General features: G+C 38.5%; 4 protein-coding genes across 8 annotated transcripts; 2 read left to right on the top strand and 2 right to left on the bottom strand.

The window, feature by feature from the left end:
• The first annotated feature begins 195 nt into the window (after positions 1 to 195).
• LOC111454693 (3-oxoacyl-[acyl-carrier-protein] reductase 4-like) lies at positions 196 to 4,330 on the top strand. 4 transcript variants are annotated; one of them, XM_023096196.1, is made up of 11 exons: positions 196 to 604; positions 887 to 1,029; positions 1,352 to 1,405; positions 2,440 to 2,520; positions 2,602 to 2,647; positions 2,725 to 2,852; positions 3,187 to 3,321; positions 3,423 to 3,516; positions 3,628 to 3,710; positions 3,815 to 3,854; positions 4,076 to 4,330. In XM_023096196.1, the coding sequence occupies exons 1-10, from the start codon at positions 412 to 414 to the stop codon at positions 3,845 to 3,847; spliced, it is 990 nt and encodes a 329-aa protein (XP_022951964.1). In that variant the 5' UTR covers positions 196 to 411; the 3' UTR covers positions 3,848 to 3,854; positions 4,076 to 4,330. The 4 variants fall into 4 exon arrangements, with proteins under 4 accessions (XP_022951964.1, XP_022951966.1, XP_022951965.1 ...); XM_023096198.1 differs by having other exon boundaries at positions 3,815 to 3,847; positions 4,189 to 4,207; XM_023096197.1 differs by having other exon boundaries at positions 3,815 to 3,847; positions 4,056 to 4,182.
• A 275-nt stretch (positions 4,331 to 4,605) lies between these two features.
• On the bottom strand, positions 4,606 to 7,756 carry LOC111454734 (protein phosphatase 1 regulatory subunit 12A-like). Its single transcript, XM_023096254.1, has 2 exons — positions 6,229 to 7,756; positions 4,606 to 6,095 (listed from the first exon to the last, which is right to left on the bottom strand). The coding sequence occupies exons 1-2, from the start codon at positions 6,946 to 6,948 to the stop codon at positions 4,827 to 4,829; spliced, it is 1,989 nt and encodes a 662-aa protein (XP_022952022.1). The 5' UTR covers positions 6,949 to 7,756; the 3' UTR covers positions 4,606 to 4,826.
• A 1,175-nt stretch (positions 7,757 to 8,931) lies between these two features.
• On the bottom strand, positions 8,932 to 12,928 carry LOC111454093 (trihelix transcription factor GT-1-like). Its single transcript, XM_023095398.1, has 5 exons — positions 12,139 to 12,928; positions 11,583 to 11,621; positions 10,250 to 10,381; positions 9,532 to 9,756; positions 8,932 to 9,417 (listed from the first exon to the last, which is right to left on the bottom strand). The coding sequence occupies exons 1-5, from the start codon at positions 12,674 to 12,676 to the stop codon at positions 9,215 to 9,217; spliced, it is 1,137 nt and encodes a 378-aa protein (XP_022951166.1). The 5' UTR covers positions 12,677 to 12,928; the 3' UTR covers positions 8,932 to 9,214.
• Positions 12,929 to 13,668: 740 nt separating this feature from the next.
• On the top strand, positions 13,669 to 15,858 carry LOC111454092. 2 transcript variants are annotated; one of them, XM_023095396.1, is made up of 2 exons: positions 13,669 to 14,039; positions 14,744 to 15,858. In XM_023095396.1, the coding sequence occupies exons 1-2, from the start codon at positions 13,898 to 13,900 to the stop codon at positions 15,739 to 15,741; spliced, it is 1,140 nt and encodes a 379-aa protein (XP_022951164.1). In that variant the 5' UTR covers positions 13,669 to 13,897; the 3' UTR covers positions 15,742 to 15,858. The 2 variants fall into 2 exon arrangements, with proteins under 2 accessions (XP_022951164.1, XP_022951165.1); XM_023095397.1 differs by having other exon boundaries at positions 13,918 to 14,039; positions 14,760 to 15,858.
• Positions 15,859 to 15,892: the final 34 nt, after the last annotated feature.

Genomic DNA, 15,892 nt, shown 5'->3' with positions numbered 1-15,892 from the left:
AAAAAAAAAAAAAAAAAAAAAAAAGAAAAGTGCGCGCAAAGACGCAATTACCATTTAACCGTTTTCTCAACCCGCCGTTTCGGAGGAACGATTAATCTTACGGTGGTATTACGGTAATTTAGTTATACTCCATGAAATTTACATTTTTAACCCTCCATCGAAGCTCAAGCTGTTCCTCAACTATTTCTTTCATAGTTTCTCCACTGGCTGCTCTAACTTCGGTTTCATCGCCACTTTACCACGTACACATCTCCTCCGGCGATCCCAAAGCCATAACTCGAGATATTCATTTTCTTGTTCTTTCATCTTTATAAATATAGAATCTGTTGGTTGCTTGCATTTCTGGCTACAATTTCGCGATTTCGTTCTGCTTCTGGGATTTTCTGTGTGCGGAGACCTCCCGGAGCTTTCATGGCGGCTATTACCGGTTCGAATGCTGTTGCTTTTAGTAAGGTTGGAATTTTTGGTAAATTTGAAGGATGCGCTGGTCGGAGAGCCGGTTCTGTTCAGCAATGCCTCCCGATTAGCGGTGGAGCTGGATCGAATCAGCTTCGAGGTCGATTTGGCATCCAGTTAAGATCGAAGACTGCTTTTGCTTCTACTGGTATGACTGCTTACAATGTTTTGAGATTTATTTGTATTCGTGTTTGCTTTGGTGATTAGAAGCGAGTCGAGAGAGAGTGCATTCATAATCGATCATGTGGAATGAAATGCTGAACGAGTTTTTAAGCTCTTAATCATCCTGTTTATAATTGTTCGAGGTTTTTTGTCAATTTTTGTCGGTAGTTGTTAAAGTCGGCCACCTTTACTATTCGGGAAGTTAGTTTTAGAAACTTTTGCTTGTGCCTTTGGTATTACGATCTCATCATTATTTATGGACACGCAGGAATAAAAGCTCAGGTTGCTACAGCGGAACAGGCAAGCATTAAGGAAATCCAACAAGTGGAAGCGCCTGTGGCTATTGTGACTGGAGCCTCGAGAGGAATCGGAAGAGCTATCGCATTGAGCTTAGGAAAGGCGGGTTGTAAGGTACATCTCTTTTCTACTTGTGTATAAGGCTCTATTTCTTCATTGTGGTTAAAAACGTTGCATGAGATCGGACTTGAAAATATGTTTCTTCCCTTCGTGGATGCATTTTCTTCTGCTAGCATTCAGTTTTAGAGATGAAATATGGAAAAAGGTTTCTCTAATTGTGTCCAGCTGTTTTATGGAGTTTTTTCGTTTTTGCAGCATAAGCTGAATTCCTGTTTATGATTTGTTTTCAGAAGACATCATCGTCCAGTCAATTTCTGTTCATTTTATCTGTTGGAACTATTAATTTTGAATTTTCTGTCAATCAAAATTTTTGTAGGTCCTGGTTAATTATGCTAGATCGTCAAAGGAGGCTGAGGAAGTTTCTAAAGAGGTAAATAATTCACCTATTTCAGTTTTCATCTCTTGAATTGTATTTGGCCATTCTGCTAATGATGTAAAGCCGAACATCTGGAGGCTGTTCATCAAGCAGAATGCTCAAAAGACGATGAGAAGGGACTTTGAAATTTCCGTACAGTTATTAGACTGATTGATAGAGAATATGGTTACATCAATGAATTAAGCATACTACGCTTTTAGTTTCAAATACAAAGCTTGATATATGTACTGGTTTGACAATTTTCGTTCAATTCTTACGGATGCTTGGTTATTGATTCTGTAACAAGGTTCAAACTACAAATTTTTGTGAAGATAACAAAATTTTCCATTTTATATGCAACAGATAGGAAACACTAAATTTGACTCTAGAAAAGGGCGAAAGGTGAAAGTTGGTAGCCCTTTGAGACTTTCCTTTTTAAAAAAAACAAAAATTAAATAACGCTATGCTAGTATAATTCTTTCTAATTGTTCTAACCAACCTACCAACTCATCTGCTCTTTAGTAACAAATTAATTCACCTATTTACTAATTAGGCCCCAATACTTATTTAAAAACAAATTAATTAAGTCCAAATGCTTATTTAATAACAAATTAATTAAGCCCCAATGCGTGTTTACTACCAAATTAATTGAGCCCTAAAATTCTTTTCTCACTACAGCTATCATAGAGCCTTCAGACTTCATTACCCAAGCACGAAACAGTTCTTTTATGACTGACTTAATTCATCTTATTTGACTAAACGTTTTTTATTTTTTATTTTTTGAATTTTTTTATGGCGTTTCTTCTGCCTTCTGTTTAATTAGGTTGCTGAACAAGGTCATTCTACTTTCTGAAGCATATGGTCCTGGTTTTTTTCAGCATGTTATTCTGGAAGTAATAAAGTGCCAATGAATAAAATTAGGACATTCATGTTGTGCTGGGTCCTATTTCCCTAACCTGCAATATTGCCGCTCAATTTCTTCTGGTGTTGATGTTGACTTGCTGATTCATTTTGAAAAGATGATGATTAAGTTGTCTTGTTGCTCGCAGATTGAGGGTTTTGGGGGGCAGGCTCTTACTTTTGGTGGAGATGTGTCAAAGGAGGCTGATGTGGATTCAATGATTAAGACAGTAAGCTACTTCACTTTTTCGACTAAACTAGTCTATATGCCATTTACCTGTTACTCACTTGCATGGTTGTCATTTGTACAGGCGATTGATGCTTGGGGAACTGTTGATATATTGATCAACAATGCAGGTGTGTAACTTCAACATTCTCCAGCATCCTGGCTATTTAACTTGACTGCTCTTACCCAGTGTTTTCATGGTAATCAGGAATCACTCGCGATGGTTTGATGATGAGAATGAAGACATCTCAATGGCAGGAGGTGATTGATCTGAATCTTACCGGTGTTTATCTTTGCACTCAGGCAGCATCCAAAGTTATGATGAAAAAGAAGAAGGTAAGCTCACCACCCTTGTATTTTTCAAATTAGAAATAGGCAGCTGAGATCATAAATCTTCTGTAACTTAAGATGCAATATGGTTTTAACTTTTCCTATTAGAATATCTGTAAATATTTACCGCCAGATTCTACGAGTGCCTCCACAGAACGTTAACTCTCAAATTCTTTTAAAAAGTATATTCCCGATCCTATAATTCACTTTAGGTTTGAGTTGCCATTGTGCACATTACCCAAAGTTCAGATGTTTTCTTCTCTCCAATTACAACCCTCCCTTAAACGAACGAGAAGGGAGAAATGGAAATGTCGTACTCACTTTGAGACTTTTTATTCAGGGAAGAATAATCAATATATCATCAGTTGTTGGCCTTATTGGAAATGCGGGCCAAGCGAACTACAGTGCCGCAAAGGCAGGAGTGATTGGTCTGACAAAGGCCGTTGCCAAGGAATATGCAAGCAGAAACATCAACGTAGGCTCTGCAATTTCAACTTCTTTAATGAGAATGGTTTCTTATGTATAATGCTAAGGCTAGTGGACAATGTGAACCATCATAATAAAATTTTCTTCCAGGTTAATGCTGTTGCTCCTGGGTTTATTGCGTCCGACATGACTGCCAAGCTTGGGCCAGAGATTGAGAAGAAAATTATGGATTCCATCCCCATGGGTGAGTCCAGGAAACTCCTGTATGATTGTTGTGATTTCATTGATTCATAGTAAGTTGTTTTGGAAAAATATATGATGATCGTAACAATATCTCAATTCCCCATTGTTTCAGCAAGATATGGCCAACCCGAAGAAGTTGCTGGACTTGTTGAATTCTTGGCTCTTAACCCTGCAGCTAGTTACATTACAGGACAGGTGCGGAAAGTTCCATTTCCCTTTTTCTTTTAATATCCGTTTTCCTTGCACGATTACAAGTGAGAGTTCCATCTTCATTTCATCAATGTATGTTTGATCTGCAGGTTTTCACCATCGATGGCGGGATGGTTATGTAGGTCAGTTGTCGTTTGCTCATATAATTTGGTTTTTGATTTTATTGTCAAACGATACATGTTGCTTTGTGCCACTCTCTGCCTTTTAACCCCAGATTTTGTTGAAGCCTTTCGAGTTGCAATTATGATTTATAATAACATTTTAAATTTCTAAGAAATTTCTATGTAGTATCAAACTTTAGATGCTTATCATTATTATTTTTGCTTATAGTTCTATAATGACTTTTAAATCGATCTGTGTTCGAACAAACATCCTTGAGCTGCTTACGACACGTCACCACTGCAAGCATTCCAATTCGACCAGCTAATATCAGCCTCTTTTTTCTTTTTCATTCTATGGACAGGTTATCTTCAGCTATTAATATTATGTATCAATTATTTGGTTCCACTTCTCACGTGAGGGACAATTGAATAGTTTCATATATATATATGTGTGTGTGTGTGTGATGAAAAATAGTTCCAGTATAAATAAATACAACAATGCTATTCTCAGCCACCACTTAATTCTGATAAGGTTTTCATGAGAGATTAAATTATAACAAATTTTAAAATACATACTAAAATGTTAGAATTAAAATTTATGAACTATATATATATAATTAATTAATTAATCATTTATGCAACTTTTGGTGATACATCGTATAAAAAAAGTCACATCACACTTGTGATTCGCAAAAAAGGAACTTTGAGGTTGGAGTTAAAAGAAGGCAGCAAACTTAGCGCCAAAAGTAGAATACAACAAAAAGAAAGACATTGTGTGGTCCTTGGGATGGGGAATTGGATTCCATTGAATCACATTCTCATATGGTTCTTCAAGTTCTTGGCCAGAACCATAAGTGTGAGTGAAAATTGATTACACTTCAATCCCATGAAACGATAGAAATAAGCCAAACACTTTGGGAATTTATAATACAATCAATACCCACCTACCCTTTGTGTTCTTGCTTATTGATTCAAGTTCTATGTACACTCAGTTTTAACATTAAGCTACCAGAGAGCCAACATTATTGTCATTCTGGCTTTCCCTCTTGCAGCTGATCGGATCTTCGACAGCGACACCTTGCGCGCCGAAACAGAAGTACTGGTTCATCAACATCTTTCTGTTGAAGGAATCTTGTCTCAACTTTGTACTTGGCACTTTCCTTTTGGAGCAAGAGACTCCATCAATGCCGGTTGACATTGGAGATGACACGGGAGTCCCCGCCAAGGTACTCGATAGCGATCGGGCTGGAACTGCTAACTTCGGTGTTGCTTGGATAACGCCGTGCATCAGTCCAGCAGCAAACCTTTTCCTGGTTGAGGGGCTTGGAGAAACGGTCACGGCTGGATGTGTTCTTCTGTTGTGTGAAAGGCACGAAATGTCTGAATATTGACGTCTAAGTGAAACTTGGTTTGGTTGTGAAGTTCTTGATATATCACACAGCTCTGAACAATAATCATCTATCCAATCTGTTCTGGCAGGCTTTTTCTCTTTACTCTTAGGCCATCCCAAGAAGAAGTTCAGCCGTTTCGTCGTATGATTTACGGAGGTTGGCTTCTTGTTTGATGAATCAAATGAATCGCATTCGACATTGGAGCATAAATCGAAGTCCTCATCTACTAGATCACGAGTTGCATCCGACACGTTTTCGATGCCTGTGTACAAGAATATCTCTGCATCTGGAACTCTGAAAGAAGTTCCAGGACTGCTTCCAATGCCCTGCATTTTCAAATGGGAAACGAAAGCATTTGTTGCCATATTATCACGACGACTCGAGATCCCTCCAGCAGAAACAAATCGTTTGATCAGAATCTCCAAAGACGGTGATCGTGGCTGTTGTTCGAGAAGATCAAGAGGGGTCAAGCCATCCTCATCAGTAATGTTCAAGTCTATTGATGGCACAGACATAAGCAGCTCCACCAAATCACACTGAACATTCTTTGTTACCGACACGTGAAGCACGGTTTTTCCATCATTGTTCCTAATGTTGATGATCTCTTTTACGTTCATCAACTCGACGTGTATCAGATGCTCCATGAGCTCGATCTGCCGGTCTAATCTTCTAAAGCCAGAGGTTCTAAAACCAGCAACAGCCAGATGAAGAAAAGTATCTCCATGGGAGTTTGACAGAGAAGTTAAAGAGGGAGAATCATGAATCAAAAACTCCACCACAGCCAAGTGACCCATATATGCAGCCACATGCAATGAGGTGTTTCCTTGATCATCAGTGCTTGAAATGATATCAAAGGAAGCCACCAGATTCTTCACTACCTGCAAGCACAATTATCAAAAACAATCTATAGCAGCTGGAGAAACGATGAAATCCAATCAAACGCAGAAAACTCAGCATGGTTTTAGACAAGAACAAGAAGAACAAGAAGAACACAAAACTCCAAGATCTGACCTCAATCTGTCCTCTTGCAGCAGCTGTATGAAGAATGGTGGATCCCTGAGCGTCCCTGTAAATCAGAACATCAGGGCAGTCCCCAATAAGCTCTGTCATGATCACCAAATTCCCTCCTCTAGCAGCACAATGAATAGCCCTGTTCATCATTTCCCATCTGAAAGCTGAAGGCATTTCCATTTCACTTTCACTCGATTCCTCCATTGTTCCCTCTCCAGGACTTGGGCAACACCTCAAGGAAAGAGCAAAATCCAGCAAAAGCTTAAAAGCCTCACAGTTCTTACTCCTGGCTGCAGCATAAAGAATATCAGTAACACCATATTCTCCTTCTCCAAAAACCAGAAGAGGGTCTTTCTCCAGGAGCTCCATTACAAAATCCATGTCCCCAGCTGAAGCAGCTGTGTACAGAAGCCAGCCGCCATAGCCAGCACGAATGAGAGAATTTTTGCCCCCTTTAAGCTCACCTTCGAGGAGGAGCTTTCTGGCAACATAAGAGCGGCTTTTCGCCACATCTTCAAACTGAGCTTCATCGTCCCACACCGTTTCAAGGCGGCGGATACGGCGGAGAGATGTGAGTTTGATGAGAAGATTGGGGTCTAAATGGAGAAGCTCTCTAACAATGTCGTAAAACCCATTGGCTGCCGCCCAATCAATCGGCGTAGCGTACCACCATTGCTCGCCTGTACTCTCCCAACGAAGAGGGAAGAACAATGGAGGCATTTTGATCAAAACCCACCTACAAATGATTGAGATAAAATCGAATAAAGAAACAGAGCCAGAAAGTGAAATTTTCAGAGGAAAACGAAAAGGAAAAAGACCCAAATATGGATTCCTTTTCAAAAAAGGGAATTCAGGGAAAAGTAAGATAGGCTGAGCTGGTCGCAATCTTGAATCAAACCAACAGCAAGAAGAGACGACCCATTATGATAACAAGTAAAACAAAGGGATTGGAGAAAAAGATGGTGCCAAATCTCTTCGAATGAATCCAAGAAGCTCAAGAAATGGCGGAGAAATGAGAGTTCAGCAGCGAAACTAACAAGAAAATGACAATGATGAGGATTTTATTTGGAGGGAAATGAAAAGTTGAGATAAGGATGCCTCGAATTCCTTTGAAGATTCCGCTGCCTCGTGACGGTGAGCAGTAAATTAAGCACAAAAAGAACGAGAGAGAGAGAGAACGAGAGAGGATTCAACTGTTCAACCGCCTTTGTTGAAGATGACAAACAGACAGCTACCAGAAACCAACCATCATTGGAAATTAAAAACAATTTTGTTCTTTTTTTCTGTTTGGGTTTTGGCTGTGGGAATCATTCATGGATGTTCTGAAAAAGGAATTGAAACTGAAGCTTGTTGGTGGTGGCAATGGTAATGGAATGAACACTAATTTAAATTCTGCAGAGACATGTGGAGGAGGAGAGTGGGTCAGCCATGTTCTTGCTGATTGCTAAGAACTCACTACTATGGCATTTCATGGTGGTGAGACAACAAAGGTCTGTGAACCATTTCCAATAAAAGATCAAAAAAATATTCTTTTGATGTAAAAAGAAAAGTGCACATTTAAAAATTTGACTTTTTTTTTTTTTTCTTCCCTTTTTTGCATTGCTTTTTGATTAAAAAGTGGAAAAAAAAGTAAATTTGAATCAGTAAAATTATTGAATATTACCAAAAGTATAACCATTTCTGTAATTTGAACACTTTTTTGTTCCCATTCCATGTATAAACAAACAGAAGGGATTTACCTTCATCATGTGATTTTAATTAATTAAAAATTTTAAAAAGGAAAAAAAAAAAAAAAAAAAAGATAAAGAGCCATATGTAGCACATGGTTCTGCGACATTGGATCCATAAATCTTCAACAAATCCAGACTCTGTCTTTTGTGAAGGTTTTTTTGAAAATGGAAAGAAAATCTACCCGCATATATTAGTTAAGTTATAGAGTGAGTAGATTTATCTTCCTCTTAGTATATGAGTATATATCCTAATTAATTGAGCTATACTACCATATGACTACTTCTCAGTAAAAGGTACGTTTTAACCAATTGAGTTATACTCTCATTTGGTCTTCATTGTCTTTCTTCCTCCGCTGCACAATTCTTCACATACATTCTCTTCTCACTGCTGCCATGGCCTCTGCCAACAGATGGTTAAAGCCTGAGGTTTCTTTCTTTTCCCTTTCATTTTCCATTACCTTCTGTTTGGCTGCTGAGAAAACCATAAAGAAAACAAACAACTTTACCAACCAAATGTTTATTTCCTTGAATGTATATTTGCAGGTGTATCCTCTCTTTGCTGCAGTTGGTGTGGGTGTTGGCATCTGTGGGATGCACAGCTTGTTAGAAACATAACCACCACCAACCCTGAAGTCAGCTAAATATTTCAAGTTGTACAAAATATGAGTGTATAATGAATGAACATGAAGGTGAGAGGTATGAATGAACATGTCCGGGTTATCAAACAGAAGAGAGCTGCAGGAGTTCTTGATAACTTCGAAGGTGAGAGGTATTGAAAGCATGGCCTTAGAAAGTTCCTCAAGAACAAGACCCCTCAGATTATGCCTTCCATCGACAAATTCTTCTCAGATCCAAACTAAACACAATTCTGTTACTGACCTTTAAACATAATGATCCACTAATAAGCTGTTATAATCAAAAGATGGGCTCAGTTGTGCGGCAGCAATAATCTTCAGCTTGGTTGAAGGAACAATAAAAGTAATGGTATCGCTTCACATATATGTATTCCATAGACACCCTCTAAAACATGCATTCTCTGTACAGATACTGCCAACAATCCATATTATATACACAGGGAGAAGATAACCTGTCAAAATTGCACAAGCAGAGTCTGTGCACAAACGCCATAGTTGTTTGCATGGATGGATTTAGTGTATGGATTACAAGTAAAGACGGAGTACTAAAACCAAGTCCCACAATCAAGGGGGCACTGAAGCCAAGATTCTTTTAACATATTGGCATAATTGTGCACTTGCTCAACTTACACCGCGGTATAATGCACCAGGACGTAGATCATCCATATTATCGATGTTTCTATACCCATCAAACTCCCGAAGGCATGTCCAGGCCCGACGAGCTAAAAATTCTCGGTACTCATCTTCAGTGTAAAATATTTTTTCTTCAGTATGTACTGGTAAGTGGTCAGATTCATCATAGAGGCAGATTTTAACAGCCAACCCTGAAATTAGAAGTTCAACTGCTCTTACATGCACTACTTTGCCTAAAATCCGCAGCTTGGTGCTATAATGTTTACAAGAATCATAACAGTCAATGCAAACACAAGAATGGGTACCTTCATCAAGGTGAAGAGTGTAGTTTCCTAAAGGCATGTCCCTGTCTAGACTTCTGACAACCTGGTCCTCATCCTCTAACCAAAATGCACGTTTAGTTCTCAACCTAAATGCAGACTTGATTGCCTCCTTGATGGCTTCTGAGGTGCCATCAACACCGATTCTTCTTGTGTAGTCTCCCCACTTGACTGTTATAACTCTCCCGCCAAATGCCTGACCTTCCCCACCTGCCAAGAAGGTGGTAAATAGACAGAAACTGGAACGATTAAAGGTTCAAAAGCAGCATGCAGCTCAAACAAGGGCAGGATTGGTTTTTACAAGAGACCCTCTGAGTGACACTCAGAAGTGAATCTTCTTGCCCACATATTTGTTTAATCCAAATGATGGGTCAAACAGTAATTAAGATATGCGTATAGCCACCAACTACAAAGTTATGTATCATCATATAAGGGGGACCTGTGACAATGTGTTCAAAATTGTAGTTTCCAAAATACTACAGGCTTTAGCAGCTGAATCGTGAATGGAATCGAAAAGAATATTTTAAAAGAAAAAGGCAGCTTTAATATAGAATTATATTGAGTGAAATGCAAAGCCGAATCTTAATACCGAGATTGCTAATGCGTAAACTCAGGGCCTAAACCTACAGGAGTATAGCTATAGTCTAGAAAGTAATGTCAACACAATATTCAAAATGGTTGAGTAGTGGTTCCGCAATACTACCATTTCCGGGTGCCTCTCTCCAATTCCAAGGTGGGATGCCTGTTGCAGCAACTGCATCAGCTGCTGTGATGGCAAGGGGATGCCCATCGTGATCCAGCTGTCTTTCAAGATTGAGTGAGGGCCTGCCACCAGCTGCATGCAAGGAAACTTAGGAAAAAACTTTTTTTCTTGTTTATATTAAGAACGTGGTCTAAAAATTGAATTTCCACTAAAACTTTTTTTCTTATTTCCAATCTCATAATCGGAAATTATGAACTACATGAAAATAAACTCACAGTAGAGATTACACTTTATTCATCAACAGTAAACTTTTGCGATAAAAAATCTTTAGTACATACTAAATCAATTTGAGGGGAGGGGTTATTTAGACAAGATATATGATGTGGTTGCACCTAGAATAGAACAGAATTCAATCTTCCAGGTGAACAAGAAATTCAAGAAACTCAAACAAAGATGTAACTCGACCGTTCTCTAATTTTATAACCATCAATTTGGTCACATGAGCATTGAATTAAAATTTTCACCGATAAGACCAAAAAAAAAAAAAATATGGGTTTATTTGTAACAACTGAACTGTTCAAAAAGCAACACTTCAAGTTCTGTAGGCTAGGAGTCTCAATCAGATACCAGGGATAATGTAATATGCCAAATAGGCCTGAAAGTTGACAGTGATGAGACTAATACTTAATTGACATTACCCAAATGGTTGCTTCGTCAACAGGCACAACAAAAGTGAGATGTGCTGAACATATTTTCATAAACTGAAAAATTATACCCTGGACATAGGAACCAATTTTAGATGCACATAAAAAATTAATTGCATGGCATATGCCTCGTTCAATCAAGACATGTTCTAAAGCAGCTAATGAGTTTATTCTATATCTATACAGAATCATAGGAATTCTAATCATGGTATGATTCTATTGTGCAAGAGATCCACCAGCTTAGAACGTGCTACAACCGTTGATATGATCCTCGTTGTACTATCAGTTCTGTCCTTTTCTTCCTAGTATGCCAAGAATTCAACTTTTAGATAGTGTCACTCTTGAAAAATGCAAACTAGAAATCTCAAGTTTCCACAGGCAGTTTTATAATTATATGTGGTGCATACTAGAATCTCCCTCCACAATTAAACAGCAAATCCACTGGTGTGATTTTCTTTGCCATTCTCTATCCCTTCTAGAAAAGTAAAAGTTGAATGATGAATGCTAGCAACTATCATCAGCCACACAAAAAAACTCAAAGTTGAATGATGAGTGCTAGCAAATATTATGTGAAGAAAATAGTAAAACAAATAACATTAAAGTAACAGCAAATAACAAGTATATCGTACCTTCGACAGGTCCAAACGATAGAGCATTATCCTCAATTCCTGCAATGGGATAAAATTACAATGCTTGTCACAGTTCTCTTGTAACCCCAAAACCAGACTAATCACAAACCTACTGCTCCTACTATTTGCACATCATATTTCACGAACCTAACTAACTTAAAGACAATTTTTTTTTTTTTACCTGATTAAGGAAAGAAAACAGAAAAACAAAGATGATTCCCCACCCCCCGAGAAGACTAAGAACAACAAAATAAAGAATCACTTTAAATTTCTACACTACTAACGTCAGTTCAGATGGATATATCATTTCCAAATCCAGATATCTTCATATATACAGCTGAACCCTTTTAGGGATGATATCCTAGTACTATAATTGTTCATAAATCAGAACACAGCGTGTTTGAAGGAACAAGTTTGCGGAGAATTGTAACATTAAGGTATTGCTAAATAGTGAAAGTAGACCTAAAGTTTGTGGGTGATGAATTTTCCTGAATATTGAGATTCGCCGCATAACACCATCCCATTCACCCTCCCAATGCCAAGAATCGAAGGTTACCTTTGTCTGAGAATTGTATGTAGGAATCAATCTTGGGCGGCGTAGGGCTCTTGTACTGCGCATTTTTGCTTCTCTCCTTCAAAATTTCTTCAATCTCCTTGTAATACGACATCTTAGCAGAGCCACTTCCCCTGTCGTGGTGTTTAGCCTTCTTGAACTCCTTGAGCAAGTTCCTCCACTTATCAGTACACATAGTCGGAGAGCGATCAAAGCCTCTTTCCCTCATCTTAGCCGATATCTGCTCCCACAAATGCTTGTTCGATTTCGAGGTATTGAACAATCCATCCATCCCCCTCCGTAGTGAAATTAAGCTTCTCGTCTCATCCTGAACCCAAGTCTCCGCCCGCTTCTTCGGCGCCTTGACTTCATGATCCTCACCACTGCTATCGCCGAGCATCATTTGGTGCTGCTGATGAGTCTGTTGTGGCTGATGAGGTTGAATATGATGGTCGCCATTAGAAGCCACCTCGATCATCATATCTCTGCTGCCTTCTTCTTTGTAAATATCGATTGGTCGAGGCTTATCAGACAAGTACATACCTCTGAATCAGGGGATTCCGTCAAATTTCGAGGAAGATGGGAGTTGGAGGGGGTTAGGATTTAGGAGCAGTGGGTTGAATTTCCATTTCTCTTCAACTTTCTGGGACTGTGAGCTCAGACTGAGTCGTTGCAGGTCCGTAGACCGTAAGTCTGAGGGTTGAAGCCAGTGAACAGGGAAAGCCAAAGAGGCGAAGGTCGCGTGTGATGCCGGAGAAACAGGGAATAATCGTACGGATAAAAAAGTAGAAATAGAGAAATTATGAATTTTTATGACTTTTTTGGAATTTAGGATTTCTTTTTTTCCTTTTATTATTATTATTTTCTCTAAATTTGATTTAATCCATATTACTCAAATATCATTAATCACTATTATCATATTATCATACAAATATACAAATAATATTTTTTGATGCGAGTATAATATCATATTATTGGTATATTATTTATTTATTTTATTTATTAAGAGGGTAAATAATTTTGAATCTTATGTTGATAATTATTGGGAGTGAGTCCAACATTGGTTAATTTAGTGAAACATCAAGAATTTATAAGTGAGGAATATGAAGCCTCTGGGAAAACCCAAAGCACCATTAGTATGAAGCCTCCGGGAAAACCCAAAGCACCAAGCAAAGCTATAAGTGTTTTTTTTTTTTTTTTTTTTTAAAAAAAAAAGTAAATATCTAAAATTTTGATATTAAGAAAATAAATCATGTAATTATACTCACTTTGGCATTGGCATATGATGTTATTGGACCGATCTGTTTAATAAATTTAGATTTAAAATAGACAGTAAATTGGCATTTAAATTAAATGGTTAATAAAAACTTAATGGAAATATAAAAATAAAAAATAAAAAACAATTTTATAATTAAAGCAATTTAATTAATGAGATAGAAATTACATTATTGAAGCCATTGACCAAAAGTTATATTATTTTTTTGTTTTAAAAAAATAATAATATATATTAGAAACCTTATCTTCTAAATAATGTCCCAAGCGAGATTTGCAGACGGCCCAAAAGTTGAGAACTTCTAATCAAAATTTTGTGTAGAAAAGAGGCCCGACCCTGGTTTGCACCGGCGGAAGAAACCCTCGATTCAATTTACTTGCACCGGCGGAAGAAACCCTAAACCCACCATCTACGCAATTACCAGCTCGAGCTTCAAGTTTCATTTCTATGGCGCTTCTCTCCTCTATTCTATAATCTGCTAATTGAAGGATGAAGCTCGCTGCGGTCTCCTTTTCTCAATCTGGAGCGTCTCGAAGTTTTCTTCATGCAGATTCCTCTTTCAATCGATTGCCGTGCGTCGCTTCATTTTCGGCTCGTCAAGTTGATGCATTCAGCTCAACTTCTCGTTCGGGTACTTTATCAAACACCTTATCTGCTACTCGTTTCCTGTTATTGTATGTATTTTGATTCGGTTTCGGGCTTACGCTTGGGTTTCCGTTTCAATATTCAGATGGTTTTTCTTCTTTTTCTCTGTCTCTATCTTCTACTTCATGAAGATTAGAAACAAGTTTTTCAGCTTGGCATTCTTACTGTTGGCGCCCTTGTGATATCATTTTCTTTTTCAACTTTCTGTTCTTGAAAGTTAATCTTGTTATCTTCAACTTCGCACTTACAATTTTATGTCTAAAATCATTCATGAAATTCGAATCAAAGTTTTCTAGGGCTAGAGAAACAGAAAGAAAGTACTATACATAGAGTTCATTTCTTGAAAAGAGCTAAATATATATCTTGGATTTATCATTTGTGAATTTGAAATTTATAAACTCTGCATTGTCCTTGGGAGAACTTCACGCATTTGGTAAAAATTTGATTGCTTATTGCATCCGAAATTGAAGTAAGTCAGTTCTTGAAGAGTTGAGAAGATTCCTTTCACTGTTTTGGATTGTTTTCTTGCATGCCAAGTCGCTTTGCTTTCAGTAGAGTAGAAATTGATTCTTTTCTTCATAGAAGGTAACAAGCTCGTCAACACCATGGCTATAACAATTGTTTGTACTTTTTTTATGCTTCACCAGCAAAAACTGTTTAGCCTAATTTTCTTAGCTGAACCTTTAGCAGTCTGTGGGTTTTGCAGGACGCCTCATCAAAGTAACTCTTCAATCAACACTGCCCTTTTGTCAACAATGAGCAACACCTCTATTGCTAGAATCTGCTGCAGACTTCCTAGATCAAATGCAAGGCTGTTCTCAAAACGAAAGCAATGGAATGGTTCAAGAACCTTTTCAACAAGCATCTCACCGCCTAAATCCGTAACCAACCCACTGCTCATCCGTTTACCCTCAGCTTTGATTGTAGCTTCCCAGGTCACCCCATCGGATGCCCCTCAGCGTTCAGAAGAATGGTTTGCGCTAAGGAGAGACAAGCTGACTACTAGCACATTCAGCACAGCCTTGGGCTTCTGGAAAGGAAACCGCCGCTTTGAGCTATGGCATGAGAAAGTGTTTCCTTCAGAGATTAAAAAACCAGAAGCACGACAGCAGTATGCCATGGAGTGGGGTGTGCTGAATGAAGAAAATGCCATCCATCGGTATAAAAGCATCACAGGCCGAGATGTGAGCTTTTTAGGATTTGCAACTCACTCTGAACAGCAGTTGGACTGGCTAGGCGCGTCCCCCGACGGCCTATTGGGATGCTTTCAAGGAGGTGGGATCCTGGAAGTCAAATGTCCGTACAACAAGGGAAAGCCCGAAAAGGGACTGCCCTGGTCGACCATGCCTTTCTATTACATGCCACAGGTACAGGGTCAGTTGGAGATAATGGACAGGGAGTGGGCGGATTTGTATTGCTGGACACCAAATGGAAGCACGATATTTCGCGTTTGTAGAGAACGTGGTTACTGGGAATTGATTCATGAAATGTTAAGGGAATTTTGGTGGGAAAATGTTGTTCCTGCAAGGGAGGCTTTATCATCGGGAAGAGAGAAGGAGGTCGAGTCCTATAAGCCAACATCCACACACAAGCAGACTGGAGTTGCAATTGCTAAGAGCATAAAGTTAGCAAGCGACGCCAAATTGCTTTGCAGGGAGATAGCTGGGCATGTTGAATTTTACCGATGATTTTTGGTTTGAATGTGATGTATTGTTCCTTCTGTCTTGGAATTCCATTTCCCAACATGTATTTGTTCCATGATTTCATGGGTGGTAATATTTAACACACATTCAATTTTAGCCTATGATTGGTATGAGCCGCCCTCTCTTTGGTGTCTGC

Source organism: Cucurbita moschata, unplaced genomic scaffold (assembly GCF_002738365.1).
Source record: "Cucurbita moschata cultivar Rifu unplaced genomic scaffold, Cmos_1.0 Cmo_Scf00016, whole genome shotgun sequence".
Classification (NCBI taxonomy): Eukaryota; Viridiplantae; Streptophyta; class Magnoliopsida; order Cucurbitales; family Cucurbitaceae; genus Cucurbita; species Cucurbita moschata.
Note: the sequence above shows the minus strand (reverse complement) of the source record. Positions and strands in the feature narration are given on the sequence as shown.